This window comes from Sebastes umbrosus, chromosome 10 (assembly GCF_015220745.1).
Source record: "Sebastes umbrosus isolate fSebUmb1 chromosome 10, fSebUmb1.pri, whole genome shotgun sequence".
Taxonomy (NCBI): Eukaryota; Metazoa; Chordata; class Actinopteri; order Perciformes; family Sebastidae; genus Sebastes; species Sebastes umbrosus.
In genome coordinates this window covers 19,272,894-19,294,728 of record NC_051278.1, presented here as the reverse complement: position 1 = coordinate 19,294,728, position 21,835 = coordinate 19,272,894, and the positions used below count along the sequence as shown (strand labels likewise).

The following is a 21,835-nucleotide window of genomic DNA, read 5'->3' as shown; positions in this document are numbered from 1 at the left end:
GCTATTGTCAAATTACAGAGAGGGCAAAGGTCAACATTTGGTATAAATGTAAAAAATGTAACAAATATGATGAAATGAAGACTTTTTATCCTTTGATCCTGATCTTTGTGTGCACTACTGTGACCTGCAATACACCTTAAGACCACTAAGTGGTATTCTTGTAATAGTTGAGCTTGTTCCAAACAGTCTGCAGCTACGGCCCTCATAGACTGACGCTGCGTCGTCTCCAGAGAACAACGCAGACGAGAATATTCATGAGGATATGTGAGCGTTTGAATGTGTGTTGCATGTGGTTTACACACTAAGTGCTCTTTGGTGTCACGAGAGTGCTGCACTTGCACAGTCTTTCAGCATCGTGGGCACAAAGCCAAGCTAAAGACACACACATGGTGCACCGCTGGAAAGCCATGACGGTGTGTGACGTTGAGCTGCTCCTCACTTTAATCTATGAGGACAAACCAATCCACGAGATCTGGAACTATTCTCTCAACAGTCTGAATTCAAAATGAAAGAGAAACTCTAGCTGGCATTTCCTGCGTCGATCTTCTGTCTCATAGGAACAAGGCCTTTTTTGTTCCTGTGAGTGGAGACCTTTTTGTAATGTTCTTCTTGACGTATTGTCTAAGAGGTGGGAGCACCATCATTGTTACTGTGGAGAAGATCTATGGCAATTATTTGCTCTAATGGGTCTGATGCAGGAAAACAAAGAAGACAGTAAAATTGTTATGCTTCAACCCATCATATAAACTTACTTTTTTTTTTTTTTAATTCTCCTGGTTTTATTAAAGCGGTGTGTAAAGTGTTATATTGATGCATATTTCAGTAATTTTTATAGCTATACTTGAGCTGTTTCATAGACTTTTTGTTTGTTTTGTTCAAACTTGTATTGTGCTCGTTATGTCCTATACTATTCGTATAAATGTGCATATTAATAGCACATCCAATGATATGAAAAACCTCAAAGCTGCACGAAAATCAATATCTTTATCAGAGCTGTTTTTCTACAGCAGCGTATTGCTGCCGCGCCAGTAGGGCTGGGCGATATGTCCAAAATATTCTACCATGATATAAGTCATTTCATATCTCGATAATGATATGTATCACGATATAGCATGTTTTGTGTTAATTCAATAAATAAATAGTCTATATGAAATTTAAAAAATCCTATTTTTGTATATTCCTGTGTGAATTAAATAATTGACAAATGAAGTACTGAATATTTTCTAATTTTAAGAACTTAAATGCAAAGTGAACATAAGAGTTTTAAGTAAAATTATAGAGAAAAAAAGGCCCAGTATTGCGATAGAAACAATATCGAAAAACATTTAAGATAGATATTTTTATATTGTTTTGATATCGTCATATTGCCCAGCCCTGCACTCCAGAAAAAGAAAAACGGATCACATTATCATGAAAATGATATTCTTATAACAAGATATTTTCACCCTATTTTGACATACAAACTAATACAGTTATAACATAATCTTTTCTTATTATAATGTGAACAGCAAAATGCTCAGATAAAGACAAAGTTAGAGACCAGCTAGTGAAGACAGTGGAGCATTTAACTGCTGAGGAGTCGGTGGAGACCCAAATAGAACAAAAAGGAGAAGTATATTGGATTTACATTCACAGGGTTGCCAGAAACATGACTCCAAATGAATGCTAATATTGCTGCGTATCTGCTGGAAGTGTAAACAGGAAACAGTTTGCTTTCATTTTTGCCAAATGGGTCAATGTTGTGTTTACAGGTTGCACCCACTGATGCTGCATTGAATTAGCCAAGCAGTTTACTGTAGTTAAGAACACAGATACATCTTATCATTTTATTATTTGTAGGATGGCTTTATTTAAATAATAATAAAAAAAACACTACTGGATATCTCAATATTTCTTAAAATTTCCAGTGTATTAATGTGCATAAAAGCAGAGCGTCTAGTCTATATTCCTACATTCTGTATTACCTTAATGCTTGTTACAGCTCAACTTTCTCACAGCGCCATTCGCCAGGATCAATGAGAAAAAAACTAATTTAGCAATACATTCAGACATGAAGGTTCATGCCTAGCTTTGTATCTTACTCATCACTCACAAAGCTGAAGGCCTGTTGACCAGCGGTGGTGGTGGTGGTGGTGGTTGGTGGGCAGGGGGCTGGACGGAGCACCCAGGAGCGGCCCTGTAATCGACAGGTCCAGGCTGCACACACCAAGAGGCAAGACAAAAAATGCTTTGTGGTCCTGATATGAATCTCAATGCCCCTGTTTCTACACCTCCCCTCCTGGCCTTGCCGGGGATATCTGAGCGAACAAAAACGATCTCCATGAGAAAATACGAGCTCAAGCCCTCAGAGGCCACAGTGAATGGAGCAGCGACAGTAGCAGCGCCATAGTGACTGGTTTCCAGATTTGGTTCATGATGCACAAATATATCATGGATTTATTGTATTTCTCTGCTTTTTGTAACAGTAGCTATTCACAACTATATCACAATACTGTTCACTTATGCACTACTGCCTGATTTTTTTAGTAAGAAGTTACAGTTTATTCTCTGGTTCCTTCATAAATCACTCCTTAGAGTGTATAATAACTTGGTTTAAAATCTTCATTTGCTATGACAGTGTGCTGTACAACATAGCGCTGCCATCCTGCATCAAAGCATGCAGACTCTCGAGTGGGAGGAGTTCAGTGGGTGTTTGTACCCCCTAAGTAGTCACAGATGCCAGGCACAGTCGGGGATGGAAGCGCCCAGCTCTCCTTCCATGTTAAGCAAGGGAAACTCTCATTTGGGCATGCACCCAAAAGGATACAGAGCCAAAGACTGTGATGCAAACAGGTCACGTCTCCAGTGAAAACAAACAAGTCTGCCGGCCTGAGGAAGCCATAGTGTTTACCGTAAATCCTGCACTGCATCTAGGAGTTTATATTGAGGTCTTAAAGGGTTGGGTCAGATCCACAAAAGTTACATAATAACACAAACAAACTAACCGGTCGAGGCAGCGGTAGACCAGCAACTCCTGTGTTCTGTGAGGTAAAATTTTGTCAAAGGAGTCTGGTGGCTTTGAAAAGAGCAGAGATATCGGCTTCAGTTCACCGTCAGAAAGGGCTGTCTGATGGCAAGATATTCTAAATATAGCGAACACTTAAACTGATATTGTTTTTTTTTTAGGTGGGTTATTTTTTAGGTGGCTAAAACACATTTTGCTGCTGGATGGGGCACCAGTACATTGCTTTCCTTCCGTGCCGGTACTCCTGCCTGCTTCTCCAAACTGGGGGCGTGCCGATCGTCATCTACTATAGGTAATACACCGGCAATGGATGAGTACCTCATACAACCCTAATTCAAAAATCCCTTTAAAGTGTCAATTCACTCAACTTACAAAAAGCTTATACTCCAGTGGTAACCATGCAGATGAATGTGATTTGATTTGTCCAGGTATCAAGATTTCTGCCTCCACCCTAATGCAATGGTGGTAAATACAATTTTGTTCTTGGTGCTGACAGTGTTGAAAAATTACATTAAAAATGTCTTTTTTAGAATAAATGCTTCTCCACAGACGTCACTGCTAACAGTGTTTAATGGACCTACTTTCTACCAAAGAACTAGTCTTTATGAAAACTCTTGTTCTTTGGACACTTGACACTGTTTCTGGAAAGACATGTTGCAAATAACATTTCTAGAAATCATTTTTCAACGCTTTAAGCAAAACAAACTGAACTCCATTGACCTCTGTTGTGTTAGAGTGAAGGCAGAGGTCACAGAGATGGATATCTCAAAACCGGGAAGGTAAAAGCATAACCATCAGCATGCCTTGGTGTTTATTACCAGTGGTAAGTTTTTTTGTAATGTGGGTGAACTGATCCTTTTATGAGTCAAATTTTTAAGGCGTCATGTGGCACAAAACAAGAGTAAATTCAGTAATTTTCAGAGATGACTGATCTAGTCTTAGAAAGAGATGAAAAGTAAAAGACAAACAGAAATGTATGCTTAATTAGGGATATGTATTTTCCAAATCTACAAATGACACATTCAGTGATGCAAAGGAAACAGCCCACACGTCTAGTCCTCATGTTTCCATTGCTACAGGATTATTCATGCAAGCACGCACGACTCTCTGCTTGAAGGTGATGCGGTTCTTGGCCTTGAACTTACAACCCATGTCATGTGTTCTCCAGCATAATAGCAGCCACACTGACGATCGAGGTATTTCAAAAGCTGCCTCCTGAAAAAGAGAGTTGTGTTGACTATTGCTACTCAAAGCCAATGAGTGATTGCTACACTGGGTAAAAAACTAGTTTGGACGCGTGCACTCAACACAAACAACCTCTGTTGCTTCTCTAGTAATATAACAATACAACAAACAATAACGTGTGCATGGCTACACGGTCATAAACTGTGTGCTCATCCCGATCTCCAATCACTACACACACTAACTGTAGCAAACTGGGTTGTTACAGCTAAGGACGCTTTGAGATTAAACACCCAGAAGTGGAAGGATTAATCCAGTCATGGGGATGATCTCAGTGATTTAGTGAAAAAAATATAAATGTGGGCAAATTGTTGCTAATCTTCAGGTGGTAAATAAAAGCCAGTATAAACAAAAATCAGTCCTGTTTTTTAGACATGTAATGCTTTACTTTCCTCAAATCTGTGTAGTTGATAACGTTGGTTCTACTTCCAGGTGTTTAATCTCAAAGCGACCTGAGCTGTAACAACACAGTTTGTTACAGTTATTGGCTTCGTTTAGTGTCTGTTACCTGATGCAGACAGCAGTAAGTAAGCAGCTGTGTAAAATAACACTTTTTTACTCAACGCAGGAGCCACATCCATCAATGAGAGCCAATCAGTGGCCAATGCCTCCTGGACTAGAGCCTCTGTATGAGGTGACTTCTAACATTTCTTGTTGGAAAATTTGTCAAATGACTATAAAGAGACACAAAACAGTTTTGCGCCTCTTTCAGTCTGGGTGTCTTCTTGCTCCTATGTAGGAGGGGTGGGAGGTCTTTTACATGTCTGTGTCTATTGACTCATAATTTGTGACTGCAGGCTTTTTGGAGTTACAAATAACAGCTTGTAGGAGCTATTTATTTGTTGTTTCAAAAGTAGTATTGTTTGATATATTATTCTAGATGTTTACTTTATTTGGACTCATTTTTTAATAGTGTTTTCTTTTGCTAGTTATTTGTTTAGTTTAATTATTTTCTTGTTTAGTAGCCTATATTTAGTTTGTTGCATAATTAGTATTTTGTTTTCTTTTGTTCATGAATTGGGTAAAACTGTGGGTACCCGTGGTTATATAGGTAGATAAGCAGGTAGGACCAGCATGCACCTGAGTGGACTTATGTTTTATTGTTTTTTGTTGTTTTTTGATAAATAAATCATCAGAAACACACATTTTGCATGGACAATGGACTCTTTTGCCTGCGTAAACCACATACCCCATGGTGCGTCAGTGGCCCTCTGATTTAAGTTTGATTTTGATTTTTCCGACAAAATGACCACTACACAGCTATTTATTGATATTGTCTGATATTAGAATATATTCATTTAGCATCCATTTATTACACTGACTAACAATGTAACTATTATTAATGTTCAGTTTATTATTGCCAATCATGGCTCTGCTTTTATTTAAAGAAAATGTGTTATTTTATTTTGCTGAATTTACCAATGGATAATGAACATGGAGTGGTTGTTCTGTGCTGCTGGGTTGCTATTTGTATCCACAGTATTTAGCAACAGTTTATTTTTATTCTCTCTGTGCACAAAAGTTAACCCATTAGCATGCCGGGCCTCTGGGTGCACACCAGAGACACCATGATGGTATCCCTCTGAACTCACACAATACATATCAATAAATCAACCCCACCTTTACAACTGGACTGGATATAGTAATCTAGGTGAACCACCATTCATAATGTGTATGATGCAGTTTCTGAATCATCAGGTACAGACAGCCATATACTATACCCACCAAGCTTCTACGACTAATGCCACAGTTTCTATACGTCCTTCATGTAGCTGAGAATGAAAGTCTGTTCTGCAACCAAACCTGATGTCACACAAATGTGACTCCACTGAGGACTGATGAGAGATTATAAAGAAGTAATCCGCAGCAACACACAAGATTGTTTTCTAGGGATCAGAGTACTTATTTTAGTGGAGAGGTGATTGCATGGCAACATGTCACTGTGCAGGTTTAATACTGTATGGGTTAAATGAGTTAACACAGCAGCTGTAGTGGCTGTGCATGACCCAAGTGCCTCTGACTTAGAAATAAATATGTGGTTCCTTCTCAGAAATGGTCTCGTATTTTTGTATTATTATTGGGGTTTTTTTTGTTGTTTGTTTTTTTGTTTTTTGTTATGTTTTTTTTTTTTTTAACTCTACTTTTTCTTTTTGTCATTATTATTATCGTTATTTCTTTTCTTGGTTTTGATGTGGTTTTGAATGTTGAGGTTGTTTTCTCTAAGTGTACTTGATGGGTTTGTCTGTAAACTCATCTACTTAAAAGTTAGTTTATAGACTGTTGTAATTACAAACAGTTGATTGCATATATGAAAACAACCTTGAAAAAAGGGAAAAAATAAAGTATTAAAAAAAAAAAAAAAAAAAATGGTCTGTAAAAATATGAAGTCATCAAACAGTCCCTGAAGACAACACATGGCTGCACAGTTCAACTAGTACTTATTTTAGTGGAGAGGTGATTGCATGGCAACACGTCACTGTATACAGGTTTAATACTGTAATACTGGGTTAAATGAGTTAACACAGCAGCTATAGTGGCTGTGCATGACCCAAATGCCTCTGACTTAGAAATAAATATGTGGTTCCTATTCAGAAATGGTCTGTAAGTCACCAAACAGTCCCTGAAGACAACACATGGCTGCACAGTTCAACTTTGGCTCCTACCTTGGTCGCTGCTGCATCCTGCAGGAGGAGATCCCTCAAAGTCCTGCAGGTCGTCAGGACTTTTCCTTTTCTTCGACATTTGCTGCTCCCCTATTCGAGTGATGGATCTATCCACCAGCTGAATCGATATCTGCTGATAACGTGAGACACCTTCAACCGGCAGGATATACACAAACACATACAACAGTCTGTGGAGGGGAGAGGAGGCAGGAGAAGAAGAGAAATGCGAATCAATCTCAGTCCCATTCATTCAGATCCCTTTTTCTCTATTATGCCCTCTTTCTTTGCAGCGTGCTGTGTGCGCAAAGTTACCATGTGGTGGCCAGCAGCCGAGCACCTGGAGACGCAGCGAGGCATGGAGAGGTATGGAGATGGTAATCCAAGATGCGTCTCCTGTCTGCAGGACAAGTCTGGAGCTTATTTCTCTCTTGACAAAATGAGAAATATTTGTAGATGAAGTGTCGATCACGTGCGTCCTGGATTATGCTCAGATGGAAGTTACGCACTGGAGAGGCAACTTGTTGATCCGCGTCTTAAGGTGAGCTGCAAGGTGCTGGTTGCTTTTCTTTAAATATCAATTCTCAACGTTGCATGAGGTGTTTTTTTTGCTTGAATGGTGCCTCGGCGGCGACGTCACACTACAAGTCTAATCAGGCATGGGTGACGCACAACAGACCGACACAACAGGAACTCTTGGGTATCTTGGAGAGCAGAGAGTATAGAGGCCAATGTAAACGGAGATTATCTTCTGCGCGCTGAAGTGCGCCAAAGCGCGCGTCCATTTGGCAACATTTGAGCTGCGCACTAAGTAGAAAACGACGCTCTCCGGCTGCAGCAACATCTGTGAAGGAGGAGGAGGAGGAGAGGATTCCTCACACTGTATACTACGACAGCCTACCTTCTTCTCTTCTACAACATCATCATCAGTCCAGCAGCGACGAGGAGGAGACAATAACACTCTGTTTGTCTGTGACGCTTCTTCTTGCGCAAAACCGCCTAATCCAGAGTGTGCCAGAGTGACATAAATGGAACAATCAGGCATTGTGTTCATGTAAAATTAGATTTTTTTTTTTTTTTGTCTGTGCAACAGGATCCACTTTTATGCCTCAACTCAAGCCTATAGGACAATTGAAAACACCGATAATCAAAAAGGTGGCACATCATAACTTCTTACTTCATATATCACTCCGCACAATCTTAATCATCTCAATCACCAAAAGCCAAATTATATAGTTCCAGATTTAATTTAAGGAACAGAATACAATATGTGTATACTGTATACTAAAATAAGTCTTTACAAAAATAAATCTAATCTTACATTATGATCACCAGTCTTTGCGTTTCACATCAGTGTGCGTGGAGCCACACAGAGCAATTTGAGAATAAGATGTGTGAATAAATGCAGCAGGAGAGGCGTGTTGGTGATGGTGTTGCGCGTATATAGGTTACTATAGAGAGGAGGCAATGACGCCACCAGTCTGGCTTTTACAAATTGCTTGATGGTAGTTTCCCCCTCCGGTCGACTCAGAGAATAAAAAAAAACAGCCCTCTTTCACTATAACAAAACAACTGTGCGCATTCAAGAGATATCCACTTGGATAAAACTGCACAGAGTTTCTCAGATTATGACTTTCACATATTCATTTTCCTTTTCACAGATGGATGCCTGACACCAGTTGAGCAACTCCTCCTCCTCTCTCCTCCTCCTCCTCTTTCTCCTTTCTCCTTTCTCCTTTCTCCTCCTCCTCCTCCTCTCTCCTCTTCCTCTTTCTCCTTTCTCCTCCTCCTCCTCCTCCTCCTCTCTCCTCCTCCTCCTCTTCTCTCCTCTCTCCTCCTCCTCTTCTCTCCTCTCTCCTCCCCCTCCCCTTCCTCTCTCCTCTCTCCTCCTCTTCCTCCTCTCTCCTCCTCTCTCCTCTTCCTCTCTCCTCCTCCTCCTCCTCTCTCCTCCTCTCTCCTCCTTCTCCTCCTCTCCCCTCTCTCCTCCTCCTCCTCCTCTCTCCTACTCTCTCCTCTCTCCTCCTTCTCCTCCTCCTGTCTCCTCCTCCTCCTCTTCTCTCCTCTCTCCTCCTCCTCCTCCTCCTCCTCCTCCTCCTCCTCCTCCTCTCTCCTCCTCCTCCTCCTCTCTCCTCCTCTCTCCTCCTCCTCCTCCTCCTCTCTCCTCCTCCTCTCTCCTCCTCCTCCTCCTCCTCTCTCCTCCTCTCTCCTCCTTCTCCTCCTCTCCCCTCTCTCCTACTCTCTCCTCTCTCCTCCTCCTCCTCCTCTATCCTCCTCCTCCTCCTCCTCTCTCCTCCTCTCTCCTCCTTCTCCTCCTCCTCCTCTCTCCTACTCTCTCCTCTCTCCTCCTCCTCCTCCTCTCTCCTCCTCCTCCTCCTGTCTCCTCCTCCTCTTCTCTCTTCTCTCCTCTCTCCTCCTCCTCCTCCTCTCTCCTCCTCCTCCTCCTCCTCTCTCCTCTTCTCTCCTCCTCCTCCTCCTCCTCCTCTCTCCTCCTCCTCCTCCTCCTCTCTCCTCTTCTCTCCTCCTCTCTCCTCCTCCTTCTCTCTCCTCCTCTCTCCTCTCTCCTCTTTCTCCTCCTCTCCCCTCTCTCCTCCTCCTCCTCTCTCCTCTTCTCTCCTCCTCCTCCTCCTCCTCCTCCTCCTCCTCCTCTCTCCTCATCCTCCTCTCTCTCTCCTCCTCCTCCTCCTCTCTCCTCCTCCTCCTCCTCCTCCACCTCTCTCCTCTTCTCTCCTCCTCCTCCTCCTCCTCCTCCTCTCTCCTCCTCCTCCTCCTCCTCCTCTCTCCTCTCTCCTCTCTCCTCTCTCCTCCTCCTCCTCCTCCTCCTCTTCCTCCTCCTCCTCCTCCTCCTCTCTTCATTCTCTCATATGCTGATTTATTAATGAACACTCTCGGGTCAGTGGGATCATATTTCATTTACTACATCTGGTTTAGATTTCCAGGTTCAGCACCTTTATACTGTTCCTTCTCCAAAATGTGTCACTTGGATGTCAGGCCAAATAGTTTAGAAATAATTTTTTTCTGTGCGTCTATATGCGCAGAGAGCTACCGTTGCATTCATGCCAATGACGCTGGTATTTCGTGGTATTTTCTGAAGGCAAACACGCCTCCCTCTCTCTCTCTCTCTCTCTCTGGCTCTCCCCCCCTCCCATCCCTCATTCACTGCAGCTACTGACGTCAAGACATGCTTGCGTCAATGCTCCCTGCTTTGACAGAGCTTTTTTTTCATTGGGATCATAATGGGATTATTAGGCTTAGAGAAATACCCTGCCTTCATGGCTTTTTAGATTCTTTTTTTGATAGATGTCCCATTATCTTTTTCTCGCTTTTATACATAATTCCTTATTATAAGAACAGGACATATAATTGGCTCTTAAAGGAAAATCACAAGCTGAATGATTGTATATCATTCTACAATGCATTGATGCTTTTTTCCTTCAATTCCTCTATTACATTTGTTTATAACAGACATAAACCTTGAAAGAACCTTATAAAAACACCAAGACAAATAGTGTTTATGGGCATGAATCTGCACAAAAAATATATTTTTTTGGTGTTATCCTGTCTGTTTTGATTGATTTGACACTGATATGCATTACAGTAATACTTAAAGCCATTGGACACACACAATAGTATACACACATGGTGTAACCGTAGAGACAGAGGCCATTTCATCCACTAGTGAGATGCAGTTGTGTATTCGATTTAGCGGATTAGATGTCTGTTCCTTCCTGTCAGTCTGTGGTTGCTACTTGTACAAGGGGGAGGATGTCATGATGTCCTTATACACTGACCTTGATCTTCTGGGCTGAATGGGCTCTTGTGCCTGTTGACTGGCCTCGCTTCCCTTCAGCCACAATGCCTTTCTTTACACTTTCTCAGCTCAACCGCTCTGCGCTTTGTGTCACTCTGCATCTTAATATTCAAACACCATGTGTACTATGCACATATTACTGTTGTTGAATATTCTTTTTTAAGTAACTATGCTTTATTGTTCACCTAAAAAATCAGCTTAATTAAGCACAAATGCAAACTAAAAGATGAAACAAAAGGTCATAATTTCACAATAAAATCTGCAGTTACACAAATGGAGGTGAATGAAATCTTGTATACACACTGACAGATTTTTTTTTTTTTATGACATTTTAAAGGACAATGGTTGTTTTGTACTTTATGACTTGGATTGTTGCCCTGACCTCGAGAGCGACATTTCGATCTAATATGCATGTTATTTTCCAATGTTTACTGAAAAGCTCATCCACAGCTAACACATGTTCAGTAGCAAAAAAATCAGGAAGGTCTGATGAAATACGTAAAGGTAGTGCTTCATTCCTACAGCTCACATTAGCTGGATGAGGTCAATAGCTGCACAGCTGTTTCCTGTTTGCTGACATTGGCTATGTATTCAAAGTGTGAATCCAAACTATAGCAAACATCTGACAATCTGATTCTTTGGGTTATCTGACTTCCTGTCACGCAGAAGAAGTTCTTGCGTCAAGAATCTGTCCCCCCCATGCCCCATCCCACCTGTCAATCAATCACGCGTTTTAAATATCAGTATGATCCACGATTAGACTGTTATCAGGTCATTAAATGTACGTTATCAGTGGTTATAAGCCTCATAGATGTGTGTCAGTGGGGGCCTGCTACATCTACTAGTAGGTTTTATTATCCATCCACATAATCGATCACCAAAAGTAGAAATAAAAGAAGACGACAGTGACCTCTATCGACCGTAGTAATTATGACAAGAGCAAAAGCGGCAGTATAGACAGCATTGAACTCCATATGGGGTGGAGGTCGGGGACAATGGATGGGCTTTCACCCAGGAGGCTGGGGTTTGTATCCCATGTGAAACCAACAACATGTAGTTGTCTTTGGGTTCACAAGTTTCACTTTCACTTTTGAAATGTAGTTATTATAAGCCAAAACACAATGTTTTTCCCTGAACTTAACTAAGTCGTTTTGTTGCCCAAATATAAAGAAGTAACAGTTTTGTTGCCTAAACCTAAAAAAGCTTTTTTTTATTGTGTTAACATTTCATGCAGTTTTACAACGTGTTAGAACATGTTGGTTTTAAAGGTCCAGTGTGTAGGATCTGGCGGTATCTAACGGTGAGTTGAGATTGCAACCAACTGAAGCCTCTCCCGTGTGAGAGCTACAGTGGCCGATGCAAAAACACGAATGGCTCGCTCTAGAGCCATTTGGAGCAGAGCCAGTGCGTAAAGTGTGTGTATACGTGGGAAGTGAGTGGTGAAGCAAGAGAGAGAGAGCGGCGGCGACAGGCGCAAGTAATGTTAATGACTCCGACCCAAGCAGAAAAAGTTAACAGAGTTTGGTTTGTCCCTTCTGGGATACTGTACAAACATGGCACTGTGACATGGCATACTCTGTGGAGAGGGCACCCGCTTTCTATGTAGATATAAACGTCTCATTATAAGGTAACGAAAACACACCGAAGTGAATATACAGAAAACATACTTTTGAAATGATATTCCATTTCTGCCAATAGATCCTTTAAGTTTCGCTTTCACTTTTACAACGTAGTAGGCGTAGTAGGTCCCTACTGACCCACATCTATGGGGCTTATAGCAACCGATAACGCACCCTTAATGGCCTGATAACGGTCTAGTCGGGTGGCATCCTGGTGGGCTTCATCATTAGTACAATTGAGTCTACGAACAGGAAGGAGACTACCTCATATCATTATTACCTGTTTGATAAAAGGATTACCTGTAAATAACTGAGATCATGGATTCATTACTCTACAAACTTACCTGATCATCACCACTCGAGGTCATATGAGGTACACCATCAGCAACACATGAACATCTCCGGCATGATGTCCTTCCTGTGGCAGTATGTATCGTCTGTGGAGACAGAAGTTAACAGCAAATTAGGAATTGTCCACAATGTATAAGTAATTATTTTGAACATTTCATCCAGTTTACTATAAAAATCTTTATAAGGAGGATGCTTGTGAGCCCTCACTGCAAAGACGGGAAGCTGGTCTGATGGGTTCAGAGACTACCCTTCACTGAATTTAGCCTTTATTGCAGCACTTTGTTTCTAGCTGAGTACAATCCACATTTAAAGTTCCCCCGTTAAACACATTGTTATGTTTAGATGTAGTTTATAGGTGGTTAAGCTTAGCGTTAGGTCTGTGGTTGTGTTCAGGATCGCCAATTGTTGTGAAAGAGGTGGTCTGATTCTTTTCTGGTGGTATAACTTCTGAAGCTTCTCACGTGATATTGCAGATGTGGTGGCCCAGATCCAAAGTGGAGGGTTGTGAGTGCCCCTAAAGGAAAAGGTGAGTTTTCTTCAGGTTTGTCTTGTTGGTTTTGGTCAATGAGATCTGAACATGATTAGAACATGTTGTTGGTCGCCAATTGCAAATTTGTAGTTAAAGATGTTAAAATATTCCTGTGAAACCATTTTTATTTTGAAAACCTTTGAATATGTGCCAAAGGTTTCAGTTCAATAATGTGGGTCAAACATGAAAAAACACATGTCGCAAGGTAATTTTCATGTCATGCCAGTACTAACAAGACTTAATACATTTTTCTCACCTAATTAACAACATGCATGACTGGGCTTGCACTATGACAGGATGGTGTTAAACAGCTCTGCGCATACTTAAAAGGGGGATAGAACAGAGTTCAGTTCTGCAATTTTAATAATGAAAACACTATTAATCTAATTTATCCTTGACTAAAGGCCTCAAGTGATAGTCCAATGCAAATATTTTTGTAGGTGGACATTTAATACATTCTATTAACTTTATTTGAAATTCTATTTATGATCAAAATGTTTCAAATACGTCCGGAACGGATGGTTGAATCACAAGGACGCAAAAGCTTTTAGCAGTATTTCATATGACATAAATAGAACAGCTATGTGATTCAGTGCGATTTAGCTTTACTGAATCACTGGAACATGCAGATACTGAAGTGTCATTTGTCGAAGGTGTGAAAAACATGTTTTATCCAACTTTGAAGTAAAATATAAAGAACCTTAGAGTGTTTAACCAAGTGGTTAAACGGAGTATGATATAAGTTGGTACACAACGCTCACAAGATCCCTGACACAGGAGACAATCATAAAGTCAACAATATATTTTAGGAGCTGACTGCCCTCATGTCAGGGAGATGTGAATGGAAACAGAGTGAGAGGGCTAAAAGTTGAGTGTTGGTTTCTGGGGTTTCTCACGTGTTGGACATCTGCACACTGTCTATACAGTCCCAGCAGCCAAAACCCTCCTTCAGATGTACCTGGATGTAATTCCTCACCCTTGTATGAAAAACACTCATTCTCTACTCTCAAAAAGGGAGCAGGAGGATTTGAGTTTTTAAGCTAACGTCACAAATTTGAACTCTATACAAAAATTGTAATCGATGTTGAAATAACAAACACTGAACAACCCTAATCAAATGTTTCTTTGTCATTTTCTCGTATGAATGAATATTAAGATCAAACATGTTGACAGTAGTGTGTTTTTGGAAAGTCAAGTTCATTTTAGGTGCATTTTCTAATTATGTTCTATTTGTTTTGTTCTTTTTCAGCAGCTGCAGCACCAGTACAGCTCATTTTTATCACAGCCTTACTACTGTTCAACATGAAGAAAGACAAAACTAACAAACACACATAGGAAGGCAGGAATTGGGATTTTGGGATGAGTTTTGGAGAATTTTTAAGAGTGGGCCTTTAATATTTTTTTGGGGGGGTATAGGTTAATTATTCAACAAAACAGGTGCTTTTGACTGAACACCCCGTGATTTCTGTAGAAATGATTTGAAATGAAGATTTTATCCAGAACCACAAATGAGATTGGAATTAGACCACTGACCCAATTTTCTTTCCCTAGGAACCAAAGAACGGTCAAATCCAACTGTCCCCCATGTTGCTGGCGACCTCCATTAATCTACAGAAACCCTGGAGGTCCCTGGACCGGACCACTTGTGTAGATTATAATTTAAAAAATGCTCACAGGAGGATAGTACATAGCCAGTATATAAGGTTGAAATAAATGGGGCAGACATCTGGTTCCATCTCATTTAAATCACTCACTTCTAATGTTATCAGCTTGTCACTGTGAGCACAGTGGATGCATTTGGACACCTTAAACAACAAGAGCAGTGTAGTGTGCAATGAGCAACAGGAAGTAAAGCACATTCAAGTCTTTATTGTCATGTAGATGGCCTCAAAAACAGCCACTTGAGAGACCATGACATGTTTTCTTTAATGATATGGAAAGTTGTGTATCGTCTGCATAGCAGAATATTGACATTAGATGTTTTTCATTTCATTTTTAAAAACATCTGGAACATAATATCTCAAACGGTGTCATTGTGGTACAAAAAGTCATTTATCTATTTACATGGTAAACCTCAATTGTGTTTTCATTTACACTATAAATAATGTTTAAAATCATTTAACATTTTTCAACTGTACATTGTTGTTTTGCTGTGAATATCATGGAGCTACTGTATTTGCTTAATATAAGCAGGTTAGAATGGATTTGGGTTCACAAACATTAAAATACATGTGTTTTTCTGGTTTGCTGAACAAAAACATTTGCTGAATTCAAGGGGAAAGTCAACCAAAAATAAAACATATTCATTTAGGTTGGTTTTTTTTTAGTTAAAAACAAATAGAAACATTGATTTTTTGAGACCAAAGCACATTTTGAAGGGTTACTTGAAGAACTCAAAGTCTCTGTAGATTCCTATTAGTACCAATTAAGTAGTGAAGAATTCTTTCTTAATTAATTCAGGGTTAATTCAAGTGCCCCTAACCTGAAAACAGTCTTTTGCCTGTGAAATGTGATTTGGAAACAAACAAAACCTTTTTAATTCGGGGTTGATTTTTCTCTTAAGTCGCAGCAGATCAAACATCCTGCAGACATCATTTCATGACCGAATCTGTCCAAGCTTTCAGAGACACATCCATCAGAGGGACGGAGGGGTCACAGGAGTCCAGGCTGAAGGCAGTCGCCCGTGTGGAGAGGCGTCGTACTGAGCTGTGTCGTGCACCTCTGTGGCTGTGCTGCTGTCGTACATGGGAGAGCCAGAGGAGGGCACTGTGACTGAGTGAGACAGGCCGGGGTAGTGGCTGCCGGACCCTCGGAGGAACTGGGAGCTCAGGCTGCTGTTCATCCCCCCGTTCTGGGACACGGGAGTCAGGGGCGAGTTACTCACAGACCACGGGCTGTTGTACTGACTGTACAGACACATGGATAGAAAACTTCTCTTCTTAGGATGTTTTAGATCATGCAAAAGTTCAAGAAACGGTATCCATAAATGATATTTTTTGTGTGAGATATATGAATTAGTTACAGAATCTTCAGTCAATGTTTCCATAAAGTGCAGTGAAAAAGACAACATGGAAAGCCAAATTAAAATGAGATCACATAGGTGGAGAATTAAAAAGAAATGCACATATCAGACAATAGATTGCATTATGCTCTATTAAGGATTTTAAATTTAACAGCAAAAAAATGATCACAGTAGTGAATTAATATGGTTTATCTGACGGAGAAGGTCACAACTGATAAAAGAAATGATGAAACTCCTGTTAATCTATTTTTAACTTGTGAAGAAACCTTGAAATTTTGTAAAGGGTCTCAGTCTTTAGTTTTGTTTTCCAAAGTCAACTCCTCTTTAGCCTCTGAGATACATAGCTATTTTTCTTTTTTTAAGCAGAAATAGATTTTGTGCACAACTCTGCTTAAAAACAAAATGTGCATAAAACTCTTGGACTCATATAGTTATTTTTTCCACAAACATCTTATATATAACCAAGTTTATTTCATATTTTGGCTCATATATGTTTGTACTTTGTACAGTTGTTCTGTTTTGCAATAAAAAGAAGCTGAAAAGGAAAATATTCATGGAGAGACGGACACTGCTTTCACAAGTTATATGCCAGAACTATGTGCCTAAAATTAAAAGCATCCCAAGTTATTGTTTTCTAATTAGTTATTTTCTTTGATCATCTTCTTTGTGTTTGCAAGTCGTATTGATATGTGCTCAGGTGGTGCAATAAAAATAAAAAAAGAAGAACTACACAAACCTAGAGTTGGTACCAGAGGTGGAATTGTGTGCCATGGGCATCATGCTGGAGTGTGATGGCATCTGTAGACTGGACCAGTTATCGTGGCTCGAGAGCATCGACAGACAGGCTGACGAGTTATCGGAGTAACCGACTACAACACAAACAGACACTGGGGTTTAGCAGGTACACAGGTGATTTCAAATATATTTGTCAGAAATCATGTTATCATTAAGCTTGTTGTTTTCTCAGTATGATTCAAGACTTTCTGTCCCTCTGATATCAGTATGACAGTTAAAGGTGTGAATATTCCCTCCATACATTCCTCGTCTGAAACCCAACCATTTACGGCTCTGTGGCTCCACTCAACACAAAAGCCAGAGGAATGCAAAACATCCCGCGCTCAGCAACATTTGTTTGAGCTTCTTGTTAATAGCCGGTGGAGGAAGTGGTGTAATTCCTGGATGTTTGACAGTAAAGGGTGGAAGGAGGATACTCACTGGGCGAGTTGGTACGATGGACGTATGGACTGGCGTAGGGGGAAGAGCGGTGGTTCCTCAGGGTGGAGTAGCGTTCACAGCCGTGGGATGGCGAGAGGGAGATGGGACTCCCAAACTGGCTGTGAGGACTGGCAGGAGGGCAGAGAGGACCTGAGCCTGGAATAAACCAACCACCTACTGGCTCCACGGATGAGAAGAGACGTGATGAAACCATACGAGCACCATATGACCTCCAAAGTGTGACATGAAATCAGAAAAAATAATACTTACATTGAGAGTAAGTCGACTGCTGGTTTTCAATGGCATCTTCTCTTATGTCTCTGAGATCAGTTCTGAAAAAAAAATGAAATTACTGATTATATATTTTACACAATGATTTTTTTCAGTATTATATTTATTGTTTTTTTTTTATTTCATTTTGAAACAACAGAACAAACATTCACAAACGTCCCAAATAATAACATTCTTGGTACAAAGAAACTTAATAAACCTAATATTAATATAAAATAAGCCAGTATAGATACAGGAAAAACATATTATATACAAAAAATAGATATATAAGTAAAACGAATATACACAAGTAAAATAAATAAAATTTAAAACAATAAAATAAAATAAAATCTATTTATATATACATATATATACTGTATACATATATACATACATACACATATACGCACAAGCAGTATGTACACATACAAAAACGCATATACATATAATCATTTAAAAAAGAAAATCAGTGTACAATTCAGTCATCATCATATTCTATCTCCCTATTCACAATCATCCTGCTCCAGCAATGATACAAATTACAAGCTACCTTGGAGTGACATTTTACACAATGTTAAACTAAACCTTTACACATCTTAAAGACATCAATACAGTGTTGAAATGTGAAAACAATGTGTATTCTTACCTATCCTTTGCATCTAGGAAAGCCTTGGCAAAAGGGTTGTGCTTTATTTTAAGAGCAGTTACCTAAAATCCAAACATAAATGACAAAAAATAATCAGGACATAGAAAAAGAAAAGACATACTAAATGCCGTGCAAGTAACACTTTTGCTGGGTTAATTTTTAGTAATATAACTTTTAAATCTTTTTTATACATATTTAAAAAAAATATTTCATTGCCAACCTCTTCGTTTTGGTACGCTGTTACTGCAATGAACTGCGTTTCAGGGAAAGAGTGGCTGGTGATCCTCCTCGGGCCTCCAACCCGCACTATATGGGTGCGTGGCTCGTACTTGTGTAAGGAATTTAACATTATCTGGAAAAACAACAGATCAACAGGAAGCTGGTTAATTCATATGCCAGAGTTATAATTTTCACATGTATTTTATTTGTATTATTATTCTGAAATTAAAGGGACTGTTTGTAGCTTCTGTTCAGACCGCTCCTCTGCCTGCTTGTCTTCACTCACACAACGAGTGCATTCTCGCTCCACCTCACGTTCATGCGCGCTCACTACACACTGCAGAAGAGTTCGTAGCTCTGAGAATATCTAGTGAATGTATAGTGGACGTTTGTGCTGAAATAAATGCTGCAGCTCCTCCGGACCAACAGAGGTTTCCCGTGTCTTGTGAAGTGACGGGGCTCCGCAGTGAGAAACGTTGTCGTCTCCAACCGGGTGCCGGCGTCTTCCCTGTTCCCTCCGGCCGCGGTGGGAGACGATAACGTTACTCGCTGCGGAGCCCCGCTGCCTCAGCCCCGGAGGCTGAAGCAGGAAAAGCCAACATTAGTATCAGCAGTGATTCATGGAGAGACCTTCATCTGGTCAGCTAACATTACTGCCAAGCAGGTGAAATATAGAGTGATATTGTGGTTTTAGCTGACGTGTGTCGCCTCACTGTTTTGAGCGATGCCCGTTCATGTCTATTTACAGCGAGCAAGCGCGAGCCCGACCCTGACTTTTGTTGACTTAACGGCCAAAGGTGTCGCTGTTAACAAGCATTTCTGAAAGTTACAAATAGTCCCTTTAAAGCATGGGATTTGGAAAAAGAACATGAAAAAGACTGAACTGTTTTATCTGGACAAAACAACAACAAAGAAAGTACAATATCGAGCATCTTCTCCTTTACCTGACCTCCTCCGTTGAGTTTATTGGTGAGTTTGACTTTACTAAAGGAGACTGGAGCTTTCATCCAGTGCGCACCGAAGTTTGGAGAGTCCGGGTGAATGTACACACAGCTGGGAGTCTGAGGTTCAGGTTTGCCACCAGGGATCCACTCTCCGTTCACATATTTCCACCTGTGGTTGTCTGCAGATACGAAGTCCAGCAAAATAGAATACATGGCGTTGGGGTCCAGTCCAGACACGTTCACTTTCATCACTGGAAACATGCGCCTTGATAAGAAAAACAAAACAAAACAATGATAAAAATCAGTGGCGGCTGGTGGAAATTTTTCTTGGCCACATCCAATCAATTTCAGCAAACATCCCGGTATGATTTAATGCAAAAACAAAGTAAAGGTATCAAAAGCACATTACTACTTTAAATAATTAACAATTGCTTTATTCCATCAGGAAGATTAAATAATACTTTTAAAAAACACAACAGTATAAAATGTACTCAGTGGTGGAATGTAACTAAGTACTTAAATACAATTTTGAGGTGCTTCTACTTTACTTGAGTATTTCCATGTTCTGCTACTTTCTACTTCTACTCAACTACATCTCAGAGGGAAATATTAGACTTTTTTTACTCCACTACATTTATCTGACAACTTTAGTTACTTTACAGATTCGGATTATTAATACAAAATATAATCACATTACAACCAAATTACACATGTTACTGGGTGCATTCCATATTTAAAACACAAATATTGACAATTTTTATTATTATTATTAGTAGTAGTATTAGTAGTAGTAGTAGTACTAGTAGTAATACACTGTTAAGAATTTCCCAGTAAAATAACAGTAAAGAGCTGGCAGCAGGGTTGCCTTTATGTTACTGTAAAATTAACATTATTATACTGTCCCTGAAATTTACAGCTTTGTACTGTTAATGAAAAATACAGTTTGAACTTTTTTTTTAAATTAATTTCACAGTATTTTACAGTTAATTTACTGTTTAAAGATACATTATATAGCTGTTTTCCACCTTTATTTTACATTATCTTACTGATTTGTTTTAATGCACTATTTAGGTCGTATTCTTTTTACATACATTTTAATAAACAGTATTTTTTGCCTAGATGAATAGACTTAGCAGGTTACAGACATAGGAATAGTCACACTAGATACAATTAAAGGCACTTGTTAGGAAAAAGGCTATAATGGACTTGTTGACAATTTTCCCAAAATGTCTGTCTCTAGCTGGCTACAAGCACAGAATGCAAACCAGAACAACATGTGAGTGAAGAACAATAAAGCTAATTCACTGATTTTACAATCATGTACAATGTATAAGCCTCACATGTGCAGATCAGGTCCCAGAATTAAGAAAACACTGCATGAAAGTGTTACTGATGATACTTTAGACAGTTGATCAGCAGTAAAGTGCTAAATGTTTTTTAAGAATGCATTATAGTTCAGTTAAAAAACGGCCTATGAGCGTAATTTAACAGGTTTTCTTTTGTATTAACAGTAAAGCACTGTTTTTAGCAATAACAGGTTAATACTGTTGAAATCCTGCTGTAAATTAACAGCAATTATTTACAGTGTAGTAGTTTTTTGTGTATAAAATAAGTATTAATATTCAAAAGTGCTGTATTTTATCTGATTGTTTTGCAATTTTAAGCTCACCTGCCATTCTTTGTAACTATCATTTCATTCGTCAGATCCTTAAATTGCTGCCAAAGCTGGTTCTCATCCAGGGACACCTTCAGCTCTTTCTCCGTAGGGTCTCCCTTCTCGCTGCCGGCCTGCTGCTCACTCTGCACGGCACTGAGGAGGTGCTCCACCCGGCTCTGACTGGCTCCTGTGGCCATCCTGTCCAACAGCTCCAGGGCTGAATAAATGTGCTAATCTTACTAGTCTTACTGGAAAAAACAAACTAAATGTCTTTCCTCTTCTTGTGCATGCAGTTATCTGCTGAACTTCATGAACAGCTCCTTCATATATAGGCCCAAGAGAAGCTCAGGCTGGGTGTTTGGAGCAGAGGCGGTTGGCTCATCTCCTCTTTGATCTTTGCGGGCTTGCCACTGATTGGCTGGGAGAGGTCATATCATTGAGGTCCACACACTGTAAAAAAAACAACATTTCTTTTCAAGAAATTTTACATTTTTTGTCTGTATTTCAAAATGACAGAAAAAAATGTAAAAATGACATGTTTCATTTGTGATTTATATGTAAATGGTCTTAAAGTTACAGTATTTTTTGTAATCACAATCGTAATTATCTGTGTTTAAGCTTTTCTTGACCATTTTTAAAGATAATTATT

The 21,835-nt window shown here is 39.8% G+C and overlaps 2 protein-coding genes across 5 annotated transcripts in view; both read right to left on the bottom strand.

The window, feature by feature from the left end:
• The window catches only part of pde10a (phosphodiesterase 10A), a 66,839-nt gene extending 58,229 nt beyond the window's left edge, over positions 1 to 8,610 (bottom strand). For 2 of the 4 annotated variants that reach the window (XM_037782594.1, XM_037782596.1), the window contains exon 1: positions 6,910 to 8,610. In XM_037782594.1, coding sequence (XP_037638522.1) covers positions 6,910 to 7,159 — 250 coding nt within the window. In that variant the 5' untranslated portion in view covers positions 7,160 to 8,610. The remainder of the gene's footprint in view (positions 1 to 6,909) is intronic. The other 2 variants (XM_037782595.1, XM_037782599.1) reach the window with 2 other exon arrangements.
• A 6,469-nt stretch (positions 8,611 to 15,079) lies between these two features.
• On the bottom strand, positions 15,080 to 21,561 carry tbxtb (T-box transcription factor Tb). The gene is made up of 8 exons (XM_037782600.1): positions 21,199 to 21,561; positions 19,530 to 19,794; positions 18,587 to 18,718; positions 18,367 to 18,428; positions 17,721 to 17,782; positions 17,451 to 17,627; positions 16,972 to 17,104; positions 15,080 to 16,119 (listed from the first exon to the last, which is right to left on the bottom strand). Exons 1-8 carry the CDS (start codon positions 21,381 to 21,383, stop codon positions 15,849 to 15,851), a joined length of 1,287 nt encoding a protein of 428 aa, XP_037638528.1. The 5' UTR covers positions 21,384 to 21,561; the 3' UTR covers positions 15,080 to 15,848.
• Between the last annotated feature and the right edge of the window lie 274 nt (positions 21,562 to 21,835).